Raw genomic sequence first — 22,624 nt, forward strand, 5'->3', positions numbered from 1 at the left:
AGTCGAATTATATAAAAAAAAATTCAAGGTGGAGTCAAAGTCGGGATTTAGATAAACCCAATCCTAACTAACCCGATATATAAAAAAATATTTTTTAATTATTTATTTAATTTCATATTTATATATATTTATATATATTTAATTTTATATTTATATTAAAAAATAATATTTTATATTTAAAAAATAAATATTTTATTAATTTCAAATCGAGTTGGATTGAATACAATTATACAATGTCAAATCGAGTTGAATTCAAATATAAAAATAAAAAATAAAAATTATCGAATCAAGTCGAATTCAAATTTTATATATATATATATAAAATCGGATCGGATTCGAGCAAGCAAAAATATGCTTTGACCCGAACCATTGCCATCACTACTGATAATGGCTCTAAACAATTGGCTACTACTCGAGTTTTGGGCATTGTAAGGTTTCAAGATAGGTTATGCAGACGGGGCTGAAACTTTCAAACCTTTACTAAAATTAACTGAACACGTTGGAGTCTACTGATCTGTTCCCAGTTGAGTCGCATTACAACTGATATACTCCTACATCATTACAAACCAATTTTCACATAAACAACATTGAATGTTGATAAACCACATGATATATCATAGTAGCTCCACTTTAACATACACATGATATTCAATGAAGGAAATGTTACAATAACTTACAATGTAAACTTGATCGTACTACAGGCAGGGAATTGGTATAGATTCCATGATCACTTAACACCTCTTCCTCTAATGGATTAAAAATTTTACACAAGATGCTACTTTTTTTTTTGTAAAATGGTACGTTTTTATTCTCATTTTCATTTTCTTCTATTTGTCCGTTCAACTATGGAACCAAAAGCTATGTCGTTATGCAAGAAGATAAATGCACCTATCAATGAATGCTGTTTTTACAAATAACACATATTTTAGCACATCACAGCAATAGTTGTGGGAAAAATGCTATAAGCTCATCGCTCTTGATGAAACCTCTGATTCACCTTCTTGCAGCTTTACTTCTACTGATGGAAAGTTTTCCTAAAAACAAGTACAAGCACAATTGTGTTTACCACATATTGTCTTAATAATGAAAAACTGGTTCATAAGTGACTTGACGCCAAAGCAGCGACAGCAAATTATGTCAGGACTTTCTATATGAATTATTTTTGTCCCTTGGGCAAAGATGCTTTTTCCCACATCGTATAAACTACTATGAGAGCATCTTGGGCAAAGGTTGTGTGGCTTCCCAGCATACTGATATATGATAAAACGAGGTAGATAGGATGCAAAAATCCAACTAAATACAGACTTATCTATATGCTAAAACATACCACGGAATCCTTCAACTGGGCTTTCGCAAAGTAATGCTCCAAAGCACCATCTCCATGAAGAATCTTTGCTCCACATCCAGGGATATTTGTTGAACCCACTGACTCCTCATCAACCACAACAGCATCTACTCTACTGTGTCCAGTCTTTGCATCTGGAATCTGAAACATACAAGCGTCAGATGCTTCAGACCATGAAGCTTTTGATTTCATAAGGATACATCCATGCCAAAGTCATATGCTTGATCCAAATTCACTCAAAACTTGAGGGCCTCAAATACCTCATACATGGCTTCAGTAAGAATGCTTTCCAGTATAGCTCTTAAACCCCTGGCACCAGTATTCTTAGCCATTGCCTTTTTAGCAATTAGTCTCAATGCTTTAGATGTAAAATGTAGCTTCACCTGAAATTAGATAAGTGATGATGTTAAAATAAGAGATCTAATTCAAATTAACATTTATCATGTAGAAAGCATAAGAACAGAAAGAACTTGAACAGGCAGAGACAACTTACATTGTTCATGCTAAATAACTTCTTGTACTGTTTTCCAAGAGCATTTTTTGGTTCTGTGAGCACCTGTATCACAAATTTTCTCTACTAGTAAATATAGAAGGAAAAGTATAGATTAATTCACTGTTGTTAGTAGTTTCACTCTGAAGCTCAGTTTAATCAACTGATACAGAAGCTAATTGAAGAGTTAACATCCTTAAAATTATATTTTTAATTTGTTGCATTCTGGGAATTTGTAAATTTTAAGATTTAGAGTTATATTTGGTATTTTAGCTTTGCATTACAGTTTAGGATCTTAGTATGGATTTTTCTTATCCTGTTAGTTTTTGACTATAGATAACTTTGCATGTTTTGAGTCCAAGTACATACTTGTTAGGAGTCTACATAAATCAATGTACTCTTTTTGTTGAGTATAGATTATTATGAGAAAATTTTTACTATTACTGCGATTGTGCATGACTTGTTGATGCAATTAACCATACTAAGGAAGCCTAGGTGAATCTTAGAGAGATTGCACCAATCAACCTTAGGTGTGATTCCTAAGGAAGTCTAGTGAAGCTTAGGGATCTTTTCTCTTCTTCTCTTTTATTTATTCAAAATTCCATATTTCCTTAATAAATCCAGATTTAAAATAGATATCCTACATCAGTTTGGTATCAAAGGCAAAGCCATCAACAACTTCGAATTTGTGCGGATGGTTTCAAAATCTGTTTAGAAATAATAATAATAATAATGAAAAGGATCCATACTCCTGTGCTTCAGATCCTTACAAACTTCATCTGACAAATCTGTTAGTGTATGTGTTTGTGTGAGTTGGAATATTATGGGAATATTCGATAGGAGATGGTTTAGGCAGGATTAATTACGAGCATTAATGGGTAATCTGTAATTGATTCTCTTTCCTTGGTATTGTCTATATAATGAAAGGCTAATCTAAGGGATTAGCAAGTTGTTCTCCAAAACCTTAATTCTCGCTTGGTATCAGAGCCAACAGCACAACCCTAGCTGCTGCCACCTGTCTCTCTCTATCTCTCTCTCTTTCCCCAAACCCCTCTATGATAGCCACTGCACCGTCACCCAAGCCGTCGCTACTGCAGACTTTGATCTTGCAGCCCTAAAGTTGCATATTTAAAGCCTTTCCTTCCTCTTTAGCAGTCCCTCATCAGTTGAAAGGAGGCCACCCCCTTATTCTTAAAGGCAGTAAAAAGAAGGGGTTGCATCCTTTTCGTGAATGATAGATTGAGGGAGACAAGTTCTTCCCGGTATGGAGCGTGGCTGCAGAACTAGGGACCAAGTTCCTGGTAGTTAATTAGGAGTTGTGTTCCCCAGTTGAAGGATTACCGGTTGTGTTCTGGAGGAAGAAGATTTTGTGGCCACGGCCAAGAAAGAGGTAACCGCATAGAAGGTGATAACTCATTAGATTATCGCAGGCTCATGTTTGTCAGATGAGAAACTTGATGACTCCAACTACTTGTCTTGGAGCAAGACTGTATTGGTGACCCTGCGAGGTCTTGGAAAGGCTCAGTTTTTGACATGTGAGCCACCAACAAAGGAAAGCTCGAAGTATGTAGCGTGGGAGCAAAAGAACAATTGAGTACTTAAGACAACTGTTCAACTCGATGGAACGACAAGTCAAGGTGATGTTCAATCAATACCTCACGAGTAAGGAACTTTGGAATGCTTTAAAATTTGTTTATGCAAATTATGAGAATCGGCAGAGGATCTCAAATGTTACCAAGGCATGGACTAGAATGGAGTAGTCCGATATGAGCCTAAGGGAATATTTTGCTATGTTCGAAGAGGTCTATGACGAATTTAATGAACTCATGCCCTTGTCAACTAATCTGAAGACAAACCAGGAGCAATGAGAGACTCCAGCTGTAGTGTTTTTCTTAGCAAGATTGATGAAGGAGTACACCAGTGCTAGTACTCAGATTTTAGCAGGCAGAGATCCCCTTTCTCTACTGAATGCTTATAAGTGCCTGCGCAGGGTCACCCAGCATGATCCTCTCAGGAAGACAGGGCAGTATTTGTAGCCCCGCACCATGAAGGGCGAGCACCACGTGGAGGACGTGGCAGATGAGGTAGAATACGTGGAGGTGGTAGAGAAGACCCACAGTCCTGCTATCGTTGTGGACAGCAGGAACACTTACAGAATGTTTCTCTGCACCTTCTGGGCAATTTTGGCCCACCAGCTACATATGTGACTGAAGCTGCGCTTCAACCCAGCAGCAAGAGGAGAAGGAAGTTTAGTTATCCCAGGATGAGTATGATAGGCTTATTCAGATGCTTCAGAATCAGATTTCGATTTCCTCTCCGACAGTAACTTTTATACAAGATAAATCTACCGCATGCCTGGCTAACCCCTCCAGAACTTGGGTGATTGATTCAGGAGCTTCGGATCACGTAACAAGTACTACAAGTACTCTTTATTCATATACCCCTATAACAAGGAAACAGTCTGTTTAGGTTGTTGATGGAAAATCTATAGATATTGTGGTAAGTGGCAAGGCTCGACCTATATCTACATTACCTTTACATTCTGTGCTGCATGTCCCCCCATCTCCTTTTAACTTACTTTCAGTCAATCAGATTACAAGAAATTTGAATTGTAGTGTCTCATTTTTTCCTACTTATTGTGTTTTTCAGGATGTATTGACGAAATAGACTATTAGGAGGGGAAGGATTGAAGGTCTTTATGTGCTTAAAGACATACAGAAGATATAGCCTGGACTAATGGCATACTCAGGAGAATTCTCATCAACTTATAAGTCTTATTGTCGTTTTGGTCATCCATCCATGTCAACTTTATGAGCTATGTGTCCCCATTTATCGATTTTTAGTTTTGATTGTGAATCGTGCAAGTTTGCCAAACTGCATAGAGCATGCTATAGAGCTCGATTTAATAAAAGAGAAAAGTTCCCTTTTGCTGATGCATGTCAGCCTTGCCCTATTATTTCAAAATCTGGTTATAGATACTTTGTGAAATTTTTTGATGATTATTCACGAGTTTGTTGGTTGTATTTGTTGTGGAGCCGCTTCGAATTATTCTCTATCTTCATTACCTATCATGTAGAAATAGAAAATCAATTCGGCAAATCTATCACAATTTTACGAAGTGATAATGGAGTTTTTCTACAGAATTAGTCAATTCTTGACAGCTCCCAAAGATACTCACTGGAAGGCAGCAATGCTCACCTCCAATATTTGTCAAGAAATCCTGGAAAGGGGATACTCTACAGTTCTACTAGTGAAGGGAGTATTCAAGCCTATGCAAATTGGGCAGGCTCTCACATAGATAGGAAGTCTACATCTAGTTATGTTATCTTCCCTGGGAGTAATCTGGTGTCCTGGAAGAGCAAGAAGTAGCAAGTAGTTGCTAGGTCTAGCGCAGAAAAAGAGTATAGAGCCATGGCTTTGGCTACAACAGAGTTATTGTGGATGGTTCAATTCTTAGATGAAATTGGGCTTTCGATTCAGACTCCTACAAAGCTATGGTATGATAATCAGGCAGCAATTCATATTGCTACCAATCCAGTATTTCATGAAAGAACCACACATATATAAGTTGATTGTCATTTCATCAGGGAAAAGTTGCAGAGTGGAACAATATTATCGAAGCATACATGCACAGGGAAACAACTAGCCGGTATTCTTACAAAATCACTTCCAAAAGTTCGAGTTGACTACATATATAACAAGCTAAGCATGACTGATATATATGCTCGAGCTTGAGGGGGAGTGTTAATGCATGCATGTGAGTGTGTGAGTTGGAGTATTATGGGAATATTCCATGGGAGATAGTTTAGGAGGGAGCAATAATGTATAATTTGTAATTAATTCTCTTTCCTTAGTATTATCTATGTAATGAAAGGCTAATCCAAGGGATAAGCAAGTTGTTCTCCAAAACCTTAATTCTAACATTATCAACAACAATTATTACACTACAATTAACAACCAATCACAATGAATTGTGTAAGATCCATCAAAATTTTGTACGAAGCCCACACGTATAAGTGGTTGACCCTTAAATAATTCTTTATTATAATTGGATAATTGCAATATTTCAATAAAAGGAATTATAGGTGAAATACTCCCAAACTTTTCCCTTGCTAAGTTCGCCCTGCTTATTCTAATTTTGAGGTATCTAAAGGTTAATTTCTAAGATCAGTAGTGAAATCTTATATTTTGAGATACGTATTTGTGATGAGTTGCTTCACTTGAAAGATAAAAACGAAGGTCAGAATCTTCCTTCTTCAACTTCTAATAAGTATCTTTACCTCAATATATATATATCCAACGAGGAGAAACTATTGATACAAAAAAATATGGCTTCATGATCTGATTAATGCTCTTCGAATTTTTTGCAAAGTAACTTTTAGGAAGTAGAGAAAGGTGATTCAAAAGGTTTTAAGAACAAAAGAAACAGCCCCACTAGTTGTTGACATCCTTGAGGCGAAAAAGAATAATGCCACTGTAAAATCAAAGGTGGGAAAGAGGTGCAACATGATCATTTGCCTGAATAATTACAAAAAGGTTTTGAAACTGAAGAGGTTTGGTGTGTCTAAAAGGTGGACTCAAAAATTTGGAAACTGAACTTGTGTTGGTCCAAGCAAAGAGTAGTTTATTAAGGAGTTGCCTAATGAAGATCTCATTGACTTTTTGGTTATCTATGAAGCACAATACGCCTCAACCTTGTGTATCAATGTGTCCATTCATATCAGATGCTCATACAAAAAAAAAAAAAGACAGCCTAGTGCATAAAGCTCCCGCTATGGACGGGGCCCAAGGAAGGGTCTATTGTACGTAATCTTTCCTTGCATTTTTGCAAGAGGCTGTTTCCACAACTCGAACCTATGACCACCAGGTCACATAGCAGCAACCTTACCAATTGACAAAAAATAAATAAAACTTTTTATTCAGACACTTCTTGGACATGGCTATCAGCACTTGAAATTCAAAACAAAAGAGAGAGAGAGAGAGAGAGAGAGAGAGAGAGGATAACACTGCTTCTGATTAAGTGGGTTAGTGGTGGCATCATTTTGACTCGAAATTTTGTGATCACCAAAGAAATAGCATAAAGGGAGAGAAGTAAGGTTGGCTTGGGTGCCTTTTTATCCATGACTACTTAGCTCAAATAATTTTGATTTAAGCTTAGATCAGAGAAGATAAGAGAGGAAATGATAGTGAGTGATGGTTTGAAAGAGAAAAAGAGCAAGGTAATGGAGAAATCAGTGGCTTTGCAAAGGAGCTTGGCCTCTCATTTTAAATGTTTTGAAAGTGATCTTGTCTAATTCGGTAATCCGATTTTCCATTTATTCTCCTTTCCTCTAGGCTCCTATTCAATTAAAATTCACTTGTTACGAGATTGTCTTTTTGTTACCACTTTCTCTCAACTGCTTTCCTTTACATTGAATAATGGAAAGAAGATTTAATAATTTTCTATTCATCTCCTTCCTCTTTTCTTTTTCCATTTTGTTCATTTTCTTAGTGACAAAGTATTTTCAGCCGCACATGGTGTGTAGGCTAGTTTTGTAAAGAGTCCAAAATAATGCTTTAGACACTTCAAATAATTTAACAACACAAAAATATTAAGTTAATATATCTATGAAAAGGTGGTATAATCAATGAGTAATATGAATGCATATTGGTGAGCAATATGCCACCACACAATGGTAAAACTAAGGCTAAAATACTAAAAAAACCCTTGTACGTCTTCAAATTTCATAGATAAGCCCCTTTTACTTTTATAGTACCCAATTAAACCCTTAACATAGAGTACTATTTTCGTCTAGTTAAACCCCTATTTGTCTAACAAATTTTAGTGGTTTCCATCCAAAATAAGAGCTTGATTAAACAAAAGCAATACTTTAATTGATTGGATACAATAGAAAGATAAGGGCTTATTTGAGAAATTTGAAAAGGTATAGGAGACTTTTTAGTATTTTAGTCTAAAACTATAAACTAATAGTAATATAGTACACTAAAAAACATCTACCACAACTATAGTTGAAGCAAATCAAATTATAGAATACTACTAAATTAAATTTGGATCCTTGCACTGTTCATAAAACAGTGCTTCCCTCTAACAGATGCACCCTTTTTTTATGGAATTTTTTATTCTAAGTTTTTCTAGGCTAGCCCCACTCTTATATTGAGTTTTACTTATCCAAGTCTCTTGGCTTATTTTGTCTCACTTCCAACACAACAATTATGGTTCTTTCAGGGCTAAAATACTAAAAAGTATCCTTGTAGTATTGCACCTAATTAAACCCTTAAAGTACTATTTTTATCTAATTAAGCCCTTAAAACAATATTTTTGTTTAAAGCCTTTCTTTAGTATGAAAACTGTCAAAATACTTAATTCATGTTACATCAAATTGATCATTTTCTTTACCACATCAACATCTACATGGCAAATATAGGGGAAAAAGGATTTTAAAAACACTAAGTCAAAATGCTATGGAAGCCCATGCTACTGCCATAGAGTACCATTTTAAAGGATTAATCAAACAAAAATAATACTATATGGGATCAATTTGGTACAATAGAAAGATAAGGGCTTACTTGAGAAATTTGAGAAATTATTTTTTTAGTATTTTAGCTATTTTTTAAAGTCAAAGAGGACTATAGGTGTGTTTGATAAATTATTGAAAATTTTCAATGTGTTTGATAATTTGTTTTGAAAACCACTTAAATAAAAAAATTTACAATGAAAAAGTGATGAAAATCTAAAGTAATTAAAAGCAACTTAATGAATTCAATCATTCTTATTTAAGGAAAATTTTGTCATTTAAACCTTATATTCTTTTCTTTTTAAAATTTTATTAATGTAAACTACTTATTAAAAATTTAACAAAATATGCATTCAATATTTAATTTTCGGTAAAAAACCAAAAATTCTAAATGGTAACAATTCAGTGCTTAATTTTTAAGTGTTTAATTTTTCCATTTTATCAAATAGCACCTTGGATGTATTATGTTGTGGATTATTAGCCTATACGCTGCCAATGAAGTTTTTAAACTCTTTAAGTGATGTTAGAAAGTTGTCACATGTTATTGAGTTTGAGACATTTAGTACGTTTAAACCAATTTAAGTTGTGTGTATAAAGTTAAAAAAAAAAATAATAGTAAGGCTTCTAGGATTTTTTTTATCTTTTTATGAAACAAAGGCTTCTTTAATATTTTATTAGAATAGTTTTATTAGTTTCTAATATAATACATATATGATGAGGAATATTCTTGATAAAAATATTTTCTCTTAGGAAATAATTGATTTAAAGAATTTGTCTTATCAACCAAACAAGACTTAAATGACTATGATTGGCCTATATGATTAACATTATTTAGATAAATTCCTCAAAAAAGAAACATAATTTAGTAAATTGTTTTATGACGTATGTAATTTTCTCAACTAATGAATCACTTTTTTTTGAGGAAATTTTGAAAAATAAGATTCACATAGATGCACAATATTCTACAATATATACTGATAATATTACTTTATATCACTTACAAAATCAAATAATTATAGGAAAATAATGATGTCAAATATTTAAGTTGAAATTTTAAAAAATAAATTTAGTACAAGATTTAATACCAGCATGTTCCTTTATTTGCAGAAGACTACAACATGTGGGTAAAAATTGCCTGTTCCAGCTACCATATAAATCATAATACCCCTCCCCCCTACCGTGCAAATGAAAACGTATCCTTGATCTTCACTCAAGAATTACAAGTGTAAGTAATAGTTTTTGCTGCATTAAATGAAAAGGCATCTTGCATAACAGGAGGGAATTCAAGCAAAGACTGAAGCACAAAGACCACCTTTTTCATGCTTTAAACTTCAATAATTTTCAATAATTAAATCTTAACTCAACTAAGGTGTAATCCCAAACCAGTTGGGTTCCACTAAAGGAATCCATTTTCTCCATTCCCCTTAGTTCAGGGCTATATCCTCCAAAGATTTAAAGCAACGTGAAATCCTTTTTATGACTTTTACCAAGTAACTTTGGTCTACCCCTTACATGTTCTATTCCTTCTAATTGGAGAAAAACACTTTTGTGTAACAGTGATCCTAGGCCAATAATGCACATGATCCAATCATGTATATCATACTTCCCTTAGGTTTTCAAGTGGTAGAAAATCTAACGAATCAATTCCTGATATTTGAAGTGCCTTGCATTTCCTTATCATGAATGATTCATACATTGCATTTTACCATTTTCATTATCTTTCAATAAACAATCAAAGAAGAACATAACAACAATTTAATGCTTAGAGCTAGCACAATGGTCCCTACCAGATACCTAAAAAGACTAAACTGAGTAACAGGAAAACAAGTGCACACGCCCGCACATATGTACACCAAAGGAAAAAATTGATGAAATGTTACCTTCACAAGTTGATCCTCAGTTAAAGCTGACAAGCTCACTAATATTGGAAAGCGTCCTATAAACTCTGGTATGAGGCCATATGCAATAAGATCTGAACTCTCAACCTGAAACGCAAATGTAACTTACAGGTTCATATCAGTGAAAACTTTAGTAATGGCTGTCCTTTATAGGGAGAGCAGTTCAATACATAAATCATATTACATTTATTTAGGTTGTCTTATTATTAGAAAGAAAGTAGGTAATAAAATTTATTAGTAACTTCTAACAGTCTTTATTCTCACCGATTCAAGCAAAGACGATGCCACAGCAGCATTGGTTACACCTGTGGCCCTCATATTAGCACGAACAGGAGCTCCAAAACCAATTGAAGAATCTTGTCGTCTGGTTACACCACCAGGTAATTATACTCACTCAAAAATGAACAAATAACATTTCACAGAGAATTTTTTATGGTAAGGTATTGATATGGCTTTACCTCTCTGAAATTGTTTTGTCAAGATCAACAAATGCTCCACCACAAATGAAAAGGATGTCTTTTGTATCTATCTGCAGATTATTTACATAGCATTTAAGAGTAGTAGCAACAATTAACTATTCTAAAATAATAGTTGGTCTAAAATGAAACCAGATATTCCTCAATTCAAACTGAAATCTTTTCAAGAAAGAAAATACCAAATGAAAAATAAAATGACATACTTTAAAATTCAAAAGAGTGGAAAAGGTAAACAATAGTTGTAGTGCACGTATTTCATAGACATTTTTATAGACACATAATTCATGAACATATCTTCAAAAACAGCAAGAAAAAGAAACCTAAACAAAAAGCTAAAGTGGACAACAGAAGAACACAAAAATGCCAACAAAAGCAATTTCAGATGTAGTTGCCACCATCTTTTTGTTTTTGTTTCTTATAAACTACTTACAAAACTGTATAAGTTTTCATGCAAAATCCAGAAAACATAATAATCACATTTCATACCTAAAATTTTCCTATGAAAAGGTTAACAAGTATAATTTTCCCTTATGTTATATGAAATTCTCTTTTTCTTTTTTTTTTTTTTTAAAAAGGAATTTGTTTACTTGGAGTAGGGATGAAAAACATTTTGGATTTTAAGAGGTAGAACACAAAACTAGACAAAATCTGTTGGAAAATTTTGAGTCAAATTTATCGAAACTCTTAAATTTAAAAAAAAAAAAATACTTATATTCTATTTAAATTCTATTGTTAAGAATTTACAAGGTGATTAACTGCACAGCAAATATTCTTCATACAGGAGAATTCTTTAAGGTAAAAGATTTTTAGTGCATATGCACACAATTCTATAAATAAAAAGAGGGCCTTCATTTATCAGGAATTATGGAGAGATGAATTTTTAGGAAGGATTGCAAAGATGTATGAGGACTGAAGAAAACAGTTTACAAAGAGTTATACGGAATAAGATTTATCCAATAGGTTTTGACACTAAAGAGCATGGAAATAAGGATAATTTCAAGGCACATGTTTCAATGCTTTGAACTTTTGTAAATTCTCCACTATTTCAAATTCACAATGGATTTTCTATCATCCATGAAATAAACAAAACCATATTGAACAATATTCGATATTCAACACGTGTTCATAATCAATTATTTTATGTGTGAGCAATTTATTTTTTTATTGATTGATATTGTATGAGCTGCTTAAAATGCCAACAATTTGTATCAAAATTAATGGTTTGGAAGGGGATTTGCTGCAGCGGGTTGTATCTTTGAGATTGAAGGATACACGATCAGAGCATCACTGCAACAAGATTTAAATTGTAGGTAGATCAATCCTCAATTGACCTATTGATGCTTCAATAAATTTTGATTCTGGAGATGACAGTTTTCAAAAATCTCAACATAACATGAAAACTTAGGCAAGGTGCAGATATTCAATTAAGATGGGGGAAAAGAACAGCACACCAAATACCTCAAAGATCTCATCACTAGTTTAAAAACATCTCTTCTAGCAGTATAATACTTGGCAATCTTCTTGTCATATTATACTCAGATATTTTACAAATTCACAGGTAAAAAATTCAAGTGATATGACATGCCTTGAAATCATATGGAATATGATATTCCTAAGCTACAAAAGTTGCACATAGCTAGGTGGTTATAAAGCAGTGTGAATTCTTTGTCTTAAGGGGGAGATTCATTGAAGAAAGAAAATTCTAATGATTTATCTTTAAGTTTAAAAGAAAGAAGAAAGGAGAAGCAAGGTTCCTATCCAAATTCAATATATTATTTTTAAGCCACAAAATTTGCACATAGCTAGGTGATTCTCAAGGAGAGTGGATGCTTTATCTAATTGGGAAATTTAATTAAGAAAGAACATTTTAATGCTGCATCTTTAGGCGTAGAAGAAAGAAGAAAGGAGGTGCAGGGGTTCCTGTCCAAAATCCTTTTTGTATATAAAATTAATTCCTCTCCAAAGTCAATGGTAGTTTCATGTGGACATTGACCGTCTTATTTGAATTTAGTAGAGTCAAGACATATATGAGTTCAAGAATGATTATATGGCATTTCTTCAAGGTCAATGATTCTGTTTGTCAGAATCTACAAACAGCTGACTTGATGGAGTTTGAATCAAAGCGGGATTATTGCAATTCTTGTATAAAAAATTTGTTAGTTCAAAATATATTTGGTGGTTAAGGGCATATGATGGACAAGACAAATATTATTAGTCATCAAGAATACTTGTACTAAGCACATGGCTCTATAAACATGGAAAGAGTCTCAACCATTAGGAGTTATTAGATATATAAGTTTTTATAAGGGTTTCACAGGTCTGTAGAGATAGGAGAGGACAAACACCAAGTTACATGGTTTAGGTTATGGAAATGAAAACATAGATTATTTTGGGCTTTGGTTTTCGTACCCTTCTAATTTCTTTATAATAAGTATAGTAGTTGTTCACTTTCATCAGTGGACATAGGCAAAAAGGGTGTCACATCGTGTTAAATATTTTTCTTGTGCCACATAATCTATCTATTCTTTTAATTTCATGCTGGATTCAGTTCCAGTAAAAAACCTAACACATTCCAACTAACTTTTACCTTGATATAAACATTTTCAAAATTAGATGTTTTTGGTGTTAAGTGTAAGAAAACTTGAAAAACGTCTGTTCTTTTAAACATATCATTCAGGCTTGTGGAGGACATATTGTGGAGCTCTTACCATTTTCAAAGACTCAATTCCTTGCAAGAAACTTGAAGAATTTTACAACAATAGCCAAAACAAGGATATCTGCACTATGAATTTAATTTGTTTTTATGTCAAGAGAAAAAAAAAACACTTGATAGTGCTATAAAGATTTTGAAGCATATAGCTTTCCTTTGGGCATTGACTGCTTGAAATAATGTTACGAGATTTAATTTTTCAAGGGCTTAAAGTTAAATGCATTATCAAGGAAAGGAACCATCCAAAATGCATAAGAAAAACCCTAAAAGAAATTTAGGCCATTATATGCTGAAAGTCACTCCAATACAGCAGAGAAAATACCATACAGTTGCTGACATGAAAAGCAAACAATAGGTTGTAGATATACAACATAGATATATTCATCATATGGGCTCATTTGTGAATGAGATAATAAATCAAAAGAATACCTGTATATTGTCACCCCGAGGATGCTTTCTTGCTCCCTTTTCAGGAACATTTACAATCTGGCCAAAGAAATATTTATCAACTGTGAGGTAGCTAGAAAGGATACTGCTGGAAACCTAAAATAGGTTGAAGGCAAACTAGGTAGGAAGAAAGAGGCAAAGCAACAAATATTTGACATTTTTGTAGATTATATCATGTTACAACCCAAATGTGACTTCCATATACACATTTCATTCATAAAACAAATTCTTCCATAGACTAATAAGTTGATGCAATGAAAGGTTCTCAAGTGGAAGTAGATTTTTATACAAAATCAATATGAATTTAGGCTTATAGGATTTCCAAAAGTGATAGGATTTAATAAGTTACAGTTCCTGACATCTACATTAGTCTGCTATAAATAAAGTTTGAAAGCAATAGTTGATTTTATTATCCTCTCAGAGATTCACTTATTTTGGCTTTATTTCAAACAATTTCTTCTCCAGATTAAACCTCTTCTAAACACGATTCTTAATTAAGCCTGCCACAGTACACAAAAGTAAAACCGTTATACATCAGCTGATAGACTAGCTCAAAAGGATATCATTCACCTGATATTTTGTTTTCAGAAAAATATGGCTCCTCTTTCTCTGCATATAGCTCAGAAATTAGAAGTATAACCAGTATCCCCAGTTGTTCACTCAAACCCTAGATAATTCTTAAACTAGCTAACAATGAATATTGGAGAGAACCTCAGAACCCGGACAACCACTTAAGTACTTTTGTTGGAAGGGCATTCTATGGATATTGGTAATTATAAAAGTTACTAAAAGTGAGCCAGAAAAAAATTTCTGGCACAAGCATTCTCAAATTAAAAATAAGAAACATGATGGCAGCACATAACATGTATAAACTAATAAATGACATAGTAGTCTGCAACCAATGAACTCACAGTTCCTTCCAACATTTTCAACAATGCTTGCTGAACACCCTCCCCTGAAACATCTCTGCTAATGTTTAAGCTCTCAGCCTGCAAAAGTACTTCGACATTTAAGAATATTTTAGGTCCAAAATAAATCCTAGATTAAACCACCAAACCAACAATTTGAGTTGCTCTATTTAAAAAGAAAGGGTAAAAGAGTGCTAAATAATTGCAGAACCTTCTTAGTTATCTTGTCAACTTCATCAATGTAAACCATTCCTTGTTGAGCAGACTGTACATTGAACTCGGCGACCTACATGTACATCTAAAATCAAATATATATATGACTGCTGACATATGAAAACATAACCTATATATTTATATAACATATATACGTGCGCGAAATAAAAATTAACTACATAGATGAATAAATAAGTAAAAATTAAATATATATATATATATATATATGTCCATGAAACCAGAAATCAGCGACACATGCATGTTATTGGTGACTGCCAGAGACATCTGGGAGGCAATCCAACAAACTTACTCCAAGGCCAAAGACACAGCACAAGTCTATGAGATAAAAATCTATACCTCAGCCACTAAGCAAGCGAAAAAGTCAGCCATAGAATATGCTAGCCTCCTGAAAAACCTATGGAAAGAGATGGATCACTACCGCTGCATAGAGATGAAGTGTAGTGAAGATAATAATCTTGAAGAACTTCATTGAGAAGGATTGTGTTTAGGATTTTCTAGAGGATCTCAAAGCTGAATTCAATCAAATTAGAGTCCGAATTTTGGGAAAAGAGGATCTGCTAACATTAAATGAGGTCATTTCCATGATAAGAGCAGAAGAAAGCAGAAGGGGCATGATGTCCGAGCCTCTCAAGTCATAGACAGTTCAGCAATGGCTGTGAGTGGTGGCAGTAGCAACAACAACAACAATAACAACAACAAAGTTTCATATCCCAAGCCACAACAAATCAGTGAGACTAGAATAGTAAACCTGTCCAAAGCTCTGAATCATGATAACTGGAACAACTTGTGTACATACTGTAAGAAATTGAGACATGCCAAAGAACGAAGCTAGAAACTCAATGGAAAACCTCCTGCTTCAAGTAAAGAATGGGAATACAAAGGAGGGCAACAAAGGTACCATGAGCAGGCACGCTTGATCACCACCCAATCAAATGAAGGAAGAACCAAGAACAACAAAACTTCAACGCAGATAGATAGAAAAGCTGAGAACCTTATTATGAAAGACCCTCAGGTACATGTTCTTTGGCACATTCAGGTGAGTTTCTATTTTCTCTTGGGTTAAATATCACAAATGGAACCTTTGAGAACTCATGGGTCATTGACTCAAGAGCCATAAATCACATGACTAGGTCATCCCAAAATTTTAGTACATACACCCCTATCCTAGCACTAGAAAGATTGTCACTGCAGCTGGTTCATTGATCACTGTGGCAGGTCATGGGGATATCAAAATTAATTCCTCATTTTTCCATAAAAATGTTTTTTATGTCCCCAAGTTGTCCACGAGTCTTGTGTCTGTACATAAGCTTAACGAAGATTTATGCTACAATGTAATTTTTCACTCTATTCACTAAGTATTTCAGGACCAGGGCTCAGGGAAGATGACTAGACATGCTAAAGAGAAGGACGGAGACTATTACCTTCAAACATCAAGTGGTCCAAGCATTATCAAAGTGCAAATCACCCTTCTCATTCCTTTCTAAGAATTCTTCTTCCAATAAAGACAAGATCTAGCTTTATCATCATAGACTTGGTCATCCATCATCTAGAACTCTTAGGGTCATGTTTCCCTTTCTGTTTAAACGAGTAGATGTCGAAAGCTTCCATTGTAATGTGTGCGAACTTGCAAAGCACAAACAGGCAACTTTTCCAATGAGCAATAAAAGAAGTTCTCTCTTGTTTTTCTTAATCCATTGTGATATATGGGGTTCCTCTACAGCTCTTAATATCTCTGGGGCTTGGTGGTTCATTTCATTTATTGATGATTGCACTAGAGTCTCTAGATTTTTTCTGCTTTAACACAAATCTGATGTGAATGTTGTTCTACCTAATTTTCATAACGTGGTCAAAAACCAGTTTGGTGTCAATCAAAAAATTAAAGTCAGACAAAGCAAAAGACTATTTCAATCAATCAAGTCCTGAGTGAGCACTCCACAACAAAATGGAAAGGCAGAGAGGAAAAATGGCCACCTACTTCATACAATCCGAGCATTCCTGTTTCAAAAAAAGTGCCTAAGTCCTACTGGGGAGAAGTAGTTCTTTCAGCTGCACATCTTATAAATAGGGTTTTAGGTTTCAAGAGTCCTATGGAAATGTTCTCTCAACTCTATCCTGGCATGAATACCATATATCATCTCATCCCCAAGATATTTGGGTGAGTGTCATCCGTCCATGTTCATAGTCAAAATAAGAGAAGGTTAGATCCAAGAGCAATCAAATGTATCTTTGTCAGTTATTCATCAACCCAAAAAGGGTACAAGTGCTATCATCCTTCTTCAAGGAAATTTTATGCCTCTGCAGATGTCACCTTTCGTGAAATTGAGTCATATTTCAACCCACCTGTCTTCAAGGGCAGAATACAATCATGGAAGATAAGGAAAAAAACTTCTTTATGCCCGATCTTCCCTCATCCTCATCATCATTAAAATCCAATCCCTACTTGTACATGCCTTCTTCTGTCGAACCCATGTAACTTGTGCCTTCTATTGAACATGTGCCTTTATCAAACATTGACAGTCCAAATAGTGAACCCCGTGGCTGGGGATAGTGATGCTCTTGATAATACAAGGTACGCTCAAGTGTATTCAAGGAAGAAAGCTTCAATTGCTGAACCTATACAAGTTTGAAAATCTGATCCCAACTCTAGAAATGAGGTAAAAGTAACTAACCCTAATCTACAAACCTAACCTAAATTTTATACAAGTAGCAAACTAGACCAAGATCTGCCTATTGCCATTTGGAAGGGAACCAGGGAATGTATTAAACATCCACAATATCCACTTTCACGCTGTGTAGCTTGAGAAATTCTCATCATCACATAAAAGCTTTTAAACACCATTTTCATTCTAACCACTTTGTCCAAGGCGCTATCTAATGAAAATTGGAAACAAGCAATGAATTTGGATATGGAGGCCATACAGAAGAATAAAACTTGGAATTTAGTGGATTTAGGCCCGTGGGATGCAAATGGGTTTTTACTGTAAAGTACAAAGCAAATGGGTAACCAAAGAGGTATAAGGCGAGGTTGGTGGCTAAAGGGTACGCTCAGACACATATATTGTGGATTATCAAGAAACTGTAGCTCATGTTGCTAAGATGAACGCTATGAGAGTTCTATTGTCCTTGGCTGCCAATTATAATTGGCATTTGCAACAATTTGGTCTTAAGAAAGCTTTCCTGCATAGAGATCTAGAAGAAGAAATCTATATGGAGATCCTACCTGGATTTGGAGGCAATCTAGCTACCAATAAAGTGTGTAAACTGAGGAAAGCTCTGTATGGACTTAAACAATTCCAGACTGTGGTTTGGAAGGTTTGCAAAAGTGAAGATAGCTATGGGATACAGAGAGAGCCAAGGAGACCACATGCTATTCATCAAACACTCAGACTCAGGGAATGATGAAAAGGAGAGACAAGTTTTAAGGCAACTTCTGTCAAAGGAGTTCAATATAAAACAGTTAGGAAGGCTGAAATACTTCCTAGGGATCAAGGTAGCACATTCAAGGCAGGGAATCTTTATCCCCCAGCAAAAATATGTTATAGACCTTAAGAAATTGGAAACTGGTTTGTAGACCTGCAAGCACACCGATTGATCCTAATCACAAGCTTGGAGAGGCAAAAGGAGATACTGCTGTGATTAGGGAAATGCACCAAAGGCCGGTAGTGAGGCTTATTTTGTCTTTCTCACACACGGCCAGACATAGCCTATGCCGTCATTGTAATTAGTCAATTCATGCACAGTCCAAAAGAAATACACTTGCAAGCTGTTAATGAGTGCTAAAATACCTTAAAGGGACTCTAGGGAAATGCATTTTGTTTAAAAGAGGTAGAAGGTTAGTCCTTGAAGCATACACAGATACTGACTATGCTGGATCCGTGATTAACAGGAGATCAACCTCTGGATATTGCACCTTCCTTGGTGACAATATCGTGACTTGGAGAAGTAAGAAACAAAATGTGGTAGTGAGATCTAACATTGAGGCAGGGTTTTGAGAAATGTACAAAAAATTTGTGAGCTGGTATGGTTGAAGATTGTTCTAGAGGATTTGAAGATTGAATGGGATGGTCGTATGCGACTTTACTGCAACAACGAATCTGCAATTAATATTGCACACAATCCTATGCAACATGACTGAACAAAACACATTAAAGTAGATAGACACTTCATAAAAGAGAAGTTGGACAGTTAGCCTGATTTGCACACCTTAATCCCTCAATTAGCATATTTCCACCGCCCACCAAGTTTCTTTTCTTAAGACATTCTAGCACATCCTTGAGAGCATGAATCAACAATCTTGACCAGACATCATCGAAAGATAATTACAGAATATTGTAGGGAAATCCACCCCTTTATCATGGTACACAATAATGAAACAAGCATATTATGCACCTAAATGCATGATACTAGCAAGGTTTAAATGATTTAAACAAAACCAATCATTAATAATAACAGTTTATACGAACTGTGCAAATAAGCACTAGAAGACCTCCTATGAAATTGAGGTATTGCAGCCACATTCGTCAGGAAGAGAGATGCCTGGAATCAGAAGTTTGTCTTCCTATAACTAATTACTATAACAATATGATTCATAACAAATGAGATGATAACAAGAATCTGCCTATAAGTCCAATGACACAAAGAATGAAGTTAATACCGTGAGAAGTTTGTACAATATCGATTCAACATCCTCACCAACATAACCAGCCTGCAAAAAGGAAGAATTGCCTCATTAAATGGGACAGCCAAAAAATAAGAAAAATGTTTAGCTAAGAAAAGTGGGGGATATGGTTAATCATAAAGGCCAAAAAGCATAAAAGTAATAGTAAATTATAGGACCTCAGACCGTTCAGCAAAAGGCATCAATTATAGAAGTAGTACCTACGTTTCCATGATAAGATTTTATTTTGGCTAGGAAGATATCTTCAAATCATCAGCTAAAATACTTCAACAAGCACAAGCTTGAATGTTGAAAGTTGCTACCATGATAATTTGTACATAGTAATCTATGAATATATTGGTCTCGGGGAAGAGGGTGCCGTATAAGGGACGGGAGAAAGCTACCTTCCCTTACATAGCTCAAGGTCAACAGGTTTCACATGATCCAGAAATATGTATTTTACAAGATTTTCATAGATTAATAGGGGCTATGGACTTGCCTGCGTCAAAGTTGTTGCATCAGCAATGACAAAAGGAACATTGACAAAGCGAGCCAGAGTTTTTGCCAATAAAGTCTTTCCTGTTGTAGGATATGTACATATATAAGAAGGGAATCCAACAATGTAATTTTATGCATCCAACTAGGAATAGTGAAGACTGTATACCAGAGCCAGTTGGTCCGACCAAGAGCACATTGCTTTTCTCTAACTCCACATTGTCGACATCATCAATTGCTTCTAAACTTGCTCCTCCTGACCTAGCATTCAAATCTGTTACCTCAGTTTTATCTACCACTATGTTGTATATCAGTATACGCAATGCCATACAATTAACCTAAAATAACCAAAATTAGATGAAAAATTCAGAATGAATATGGAAACTAACTAACCCCTTCTCCAAGGAGGCATGATATATTCTTTTGTAGTGGTTATAAACGGCGACCGACAGCACCTGCAATAATGATTTATAGCAATGTGAGGATTTGGATTTGGATTGGATTTTATATATGTATTTATAAATTTGATACTAAAAATCACACACCTTCTTTGCACTGTGCTGGCCGATAACGAACTTGTCAAGGCCCTTGCAAATCTCCCTGGGCGTAGGCAAATCCTTCCCCAAATTGGCCCCGCCCAACCATGTGCCATTACCATGAGTATGGCCTTCCTTGGGCCTGGCAGCCCGTATGACATTAACTCCGGGTGCAAAGGGCGGGCCAGGCGGAGTATGCACAGCGAGGCCATTCCCAGGAGGAGGTGGAGGTGGCGTTGGCTGCCAATTCTCGGATCTAAGATTGTCCCAAAAGGATACTCTAAGGCTGTTGCGAGGAGGAGAAGGAGAAGCAGTTTTGGAATTGGATTTAATCTCCAGGAAGGTGCCCTGAAGAGGGTATATGCGGTGGGTGCGAAAGTGATAGGCGGTTCTGCAAGTGGGGCAGAAGTTCACGGGAATAAATTTGCTGCTGGTGGAATTGTCAGATGAATCTGATTCATCATCACCATGAGGATGCGGAAGATTGAAATTGAAATAATTGTGGTTGGAGCAGCGAGGGCAATTGATCTCCGCTCTGAGCTTTCGAATGGGAGTGGGAGTGCTTTTTCTTTTGCTTTTGTTAGTAGTAGTATCATTTTTGTTTTTAGTTTTGTGATTGTCGCCTCCTCCTCCTGCCCCACTTGAGTACCGCTCTTGCATTCCAATTCCTATTCCTTCTGAATCCCTCCTCCAATGGCAACGCCAACCCAAGTAACTCAAATTCCTCAAGGACTGCTCCATCGTTACCAGCTTCCTCCATCTCCGCCACACCCCAGACATTTTTTAGATTTAGATTTAATAATAATAATAATCTGTCTCTCTCTCCAGCATTTGGTTTGTCTTCTCAAGGAATTTATTTACTTACTAGAAGTAAGTGTATTTATAATTCTAATAAATTAAGTAGAAGAAGAGACAAGAGATGAGGAGAGAATTGCGGATTGCCGGGAACACCACCACCACCAGCGACCAGCGATACCAATTACATCCATTACTTTACAGAGGAGCTTGCGAGAGTGATAAAAGGAAGTTAGTTTGTGTTTTCCTTTTTCTTTTTTCTTTCTTGCCAATTAATCTTTGACAGATCCACATACCAAGAAAAAAATAACTAATGGAAAAGTATATTTACCGTAATGTTATTGTATGGGAAAAAGTTTTTAGCGTTTGTACTGTATAAAATTTTTAATGTGATATTTTTTAAAAAAATATATAATGTGATATATATATATATATATATATATTTTTTAAAAATATGTTACGTGACCTTAACGTTGTGAAATAGCTCTATTGATTAGATTCGTCGAATCAAGTGAAGAGATGACTGGTTTGAGCCATTTAAAAAATTTTTGAATAAGTTGTACGTATGGCATCCATGTGATGCATATGTGTCAATGATATGGTAGCCACGTAGATGCCGCATATCATTTTTAAATTTTTATACAATTTTTATTGTGAAATATAAATTCATTGATTTAAGGAAGTGTGCTATCCGCAAGTACTACATCAGAAAAAATGTTAGGACATTCATTAATCCATCGGAACTCCTCTACTGGTGATGTAATTGCATACTTTACAAGTTTGGGTACGGCCCCATTTGCCTCGCTTTTTGTATGAAAAGCTGAAAAGTGACTAAAGTTTAGCCTCAATGTCCCTTGCATCTTGTATCAGTTCACCGATCATCGACAGCTGCATGCCCTTCAGCTATTTCAGACTTTAGCTGGTTCACTACTTCAAGTGCATCCCCTTCTACTATAACCGATTATAATCCCAACTATTTGGAAAATCTAACCACTGTATTCAGGGTTATTGCCTTTACAACAACTAGATCACTAACATGTTTTACTCTATTTGAGCATTCCCCTAACACATTGCCCATTCCATCCCTAACAACAACCCCTATCCCACACACCCTGCAT

General features: G+C 35.2%; 1 protein-coding gene across 3 annotated transcripts; it reads right to left on the reverse strand.

The window, feature by feature from the left end:
- Nucleotides 1–278: 278 nt before the first annotated feature.
- On the reverse strand, nucleotides 279–21,787 carry LOC111299468 (CLP protease regulatory subunit CLPX3, mitochondrial-like). Of its 3 annotated transcripts, none has more exons than XM_022894672.2 (15): nucleotides 20,721–21,637; nucleotides 20,569–20,630; nucleotides 20,345–20,436; nucleotides 20,180–20,259; nucleotides 19,678–19,728; nucleotides 15,001–15,075; nucleotides 14,793–14,870; nucleotides 13,864–13,920; nucleotides 10,707–10,777; nucleotides 10,513–10,612; nucleotides 10,231–10,335; nucleotides 1,839–1,901; nucleotides 1,606–1,728; nucleotides 1,328–1,486; nucleotides 279–551 (listed from the first exon to the last, which is right to left on the reverse strand). In XM_022894672.2, the coding sequence occupies exons 1-15, from the start codon at nucleotides 21,489–21,491 to the stop codon at nucleotides 507–509; spliced, it is 1,932 nt and encodes a 643-aa protein (XP_022750407.2). In that variant the 5' UTR covers nucleotides 21,492–21,637; the 3' UTR covers nucleotides 279–506. The 3 variants fall into 3 exon arrangements, with proteins under 3 accessions (XP_022750407.2, XP_022750408.2, XP_022750406.2); XM_022894673.2 differs by lacking the exon at nucleotides 279–551 and adding an exon at nucleotides 593–1,034 and having other exon boundaries at nucleotides 20,345–20,431; nucleotides 20,721–21,787; XM_022894671.2 differs by lacking the exon at nucleotides 279–551 and adding an exon at nucleotides 593–1,034 and having other exon boundaries at nucleotides 20,721–21,776.
- Between the last annotated feature and the right edge of the window lie 837 nt (nucleotides 21,788–22,624).

The sequence above is a fragment of the Durio zibethinus genome, chromosome 18 (assembly GCF_047325235.1).
Source record: "Durio zibethinus cultivar Kanyao isolate XHJ-2024 chromosome 18, ASM4732523v1, whole genome shotgun sequence".
NCBI lineage: Eukaryota > Viridiplantae > Streptophyta > Magnoliopsida > Malvales > Malvaceae > Durio > Durio zibethinus.

Coding starts and splice junctions, on each gene's coding strand:
- LOC111299468 (XM_022894671.2), bottom strand. CDS start 21,491: ATGTCTGGGGTGTGGCGGAGATGGAGGAAGCTGGTAACGATGGAGCAG. Junction 10,336..10,512: donor CATCGTCTTTGCTTGAATCG/GTGAGAATAAAG, acceptor TTTGCGTTTCAG/GTTGAGAGTTCAGATCTTAT. Junction 1,487..1,605: donor TTACTGAAGCCATGTATGAG/GTATTTGAGGCC, acceptor TGTATGTTTCAG/ATTCCAGATGCAAAGACTGG.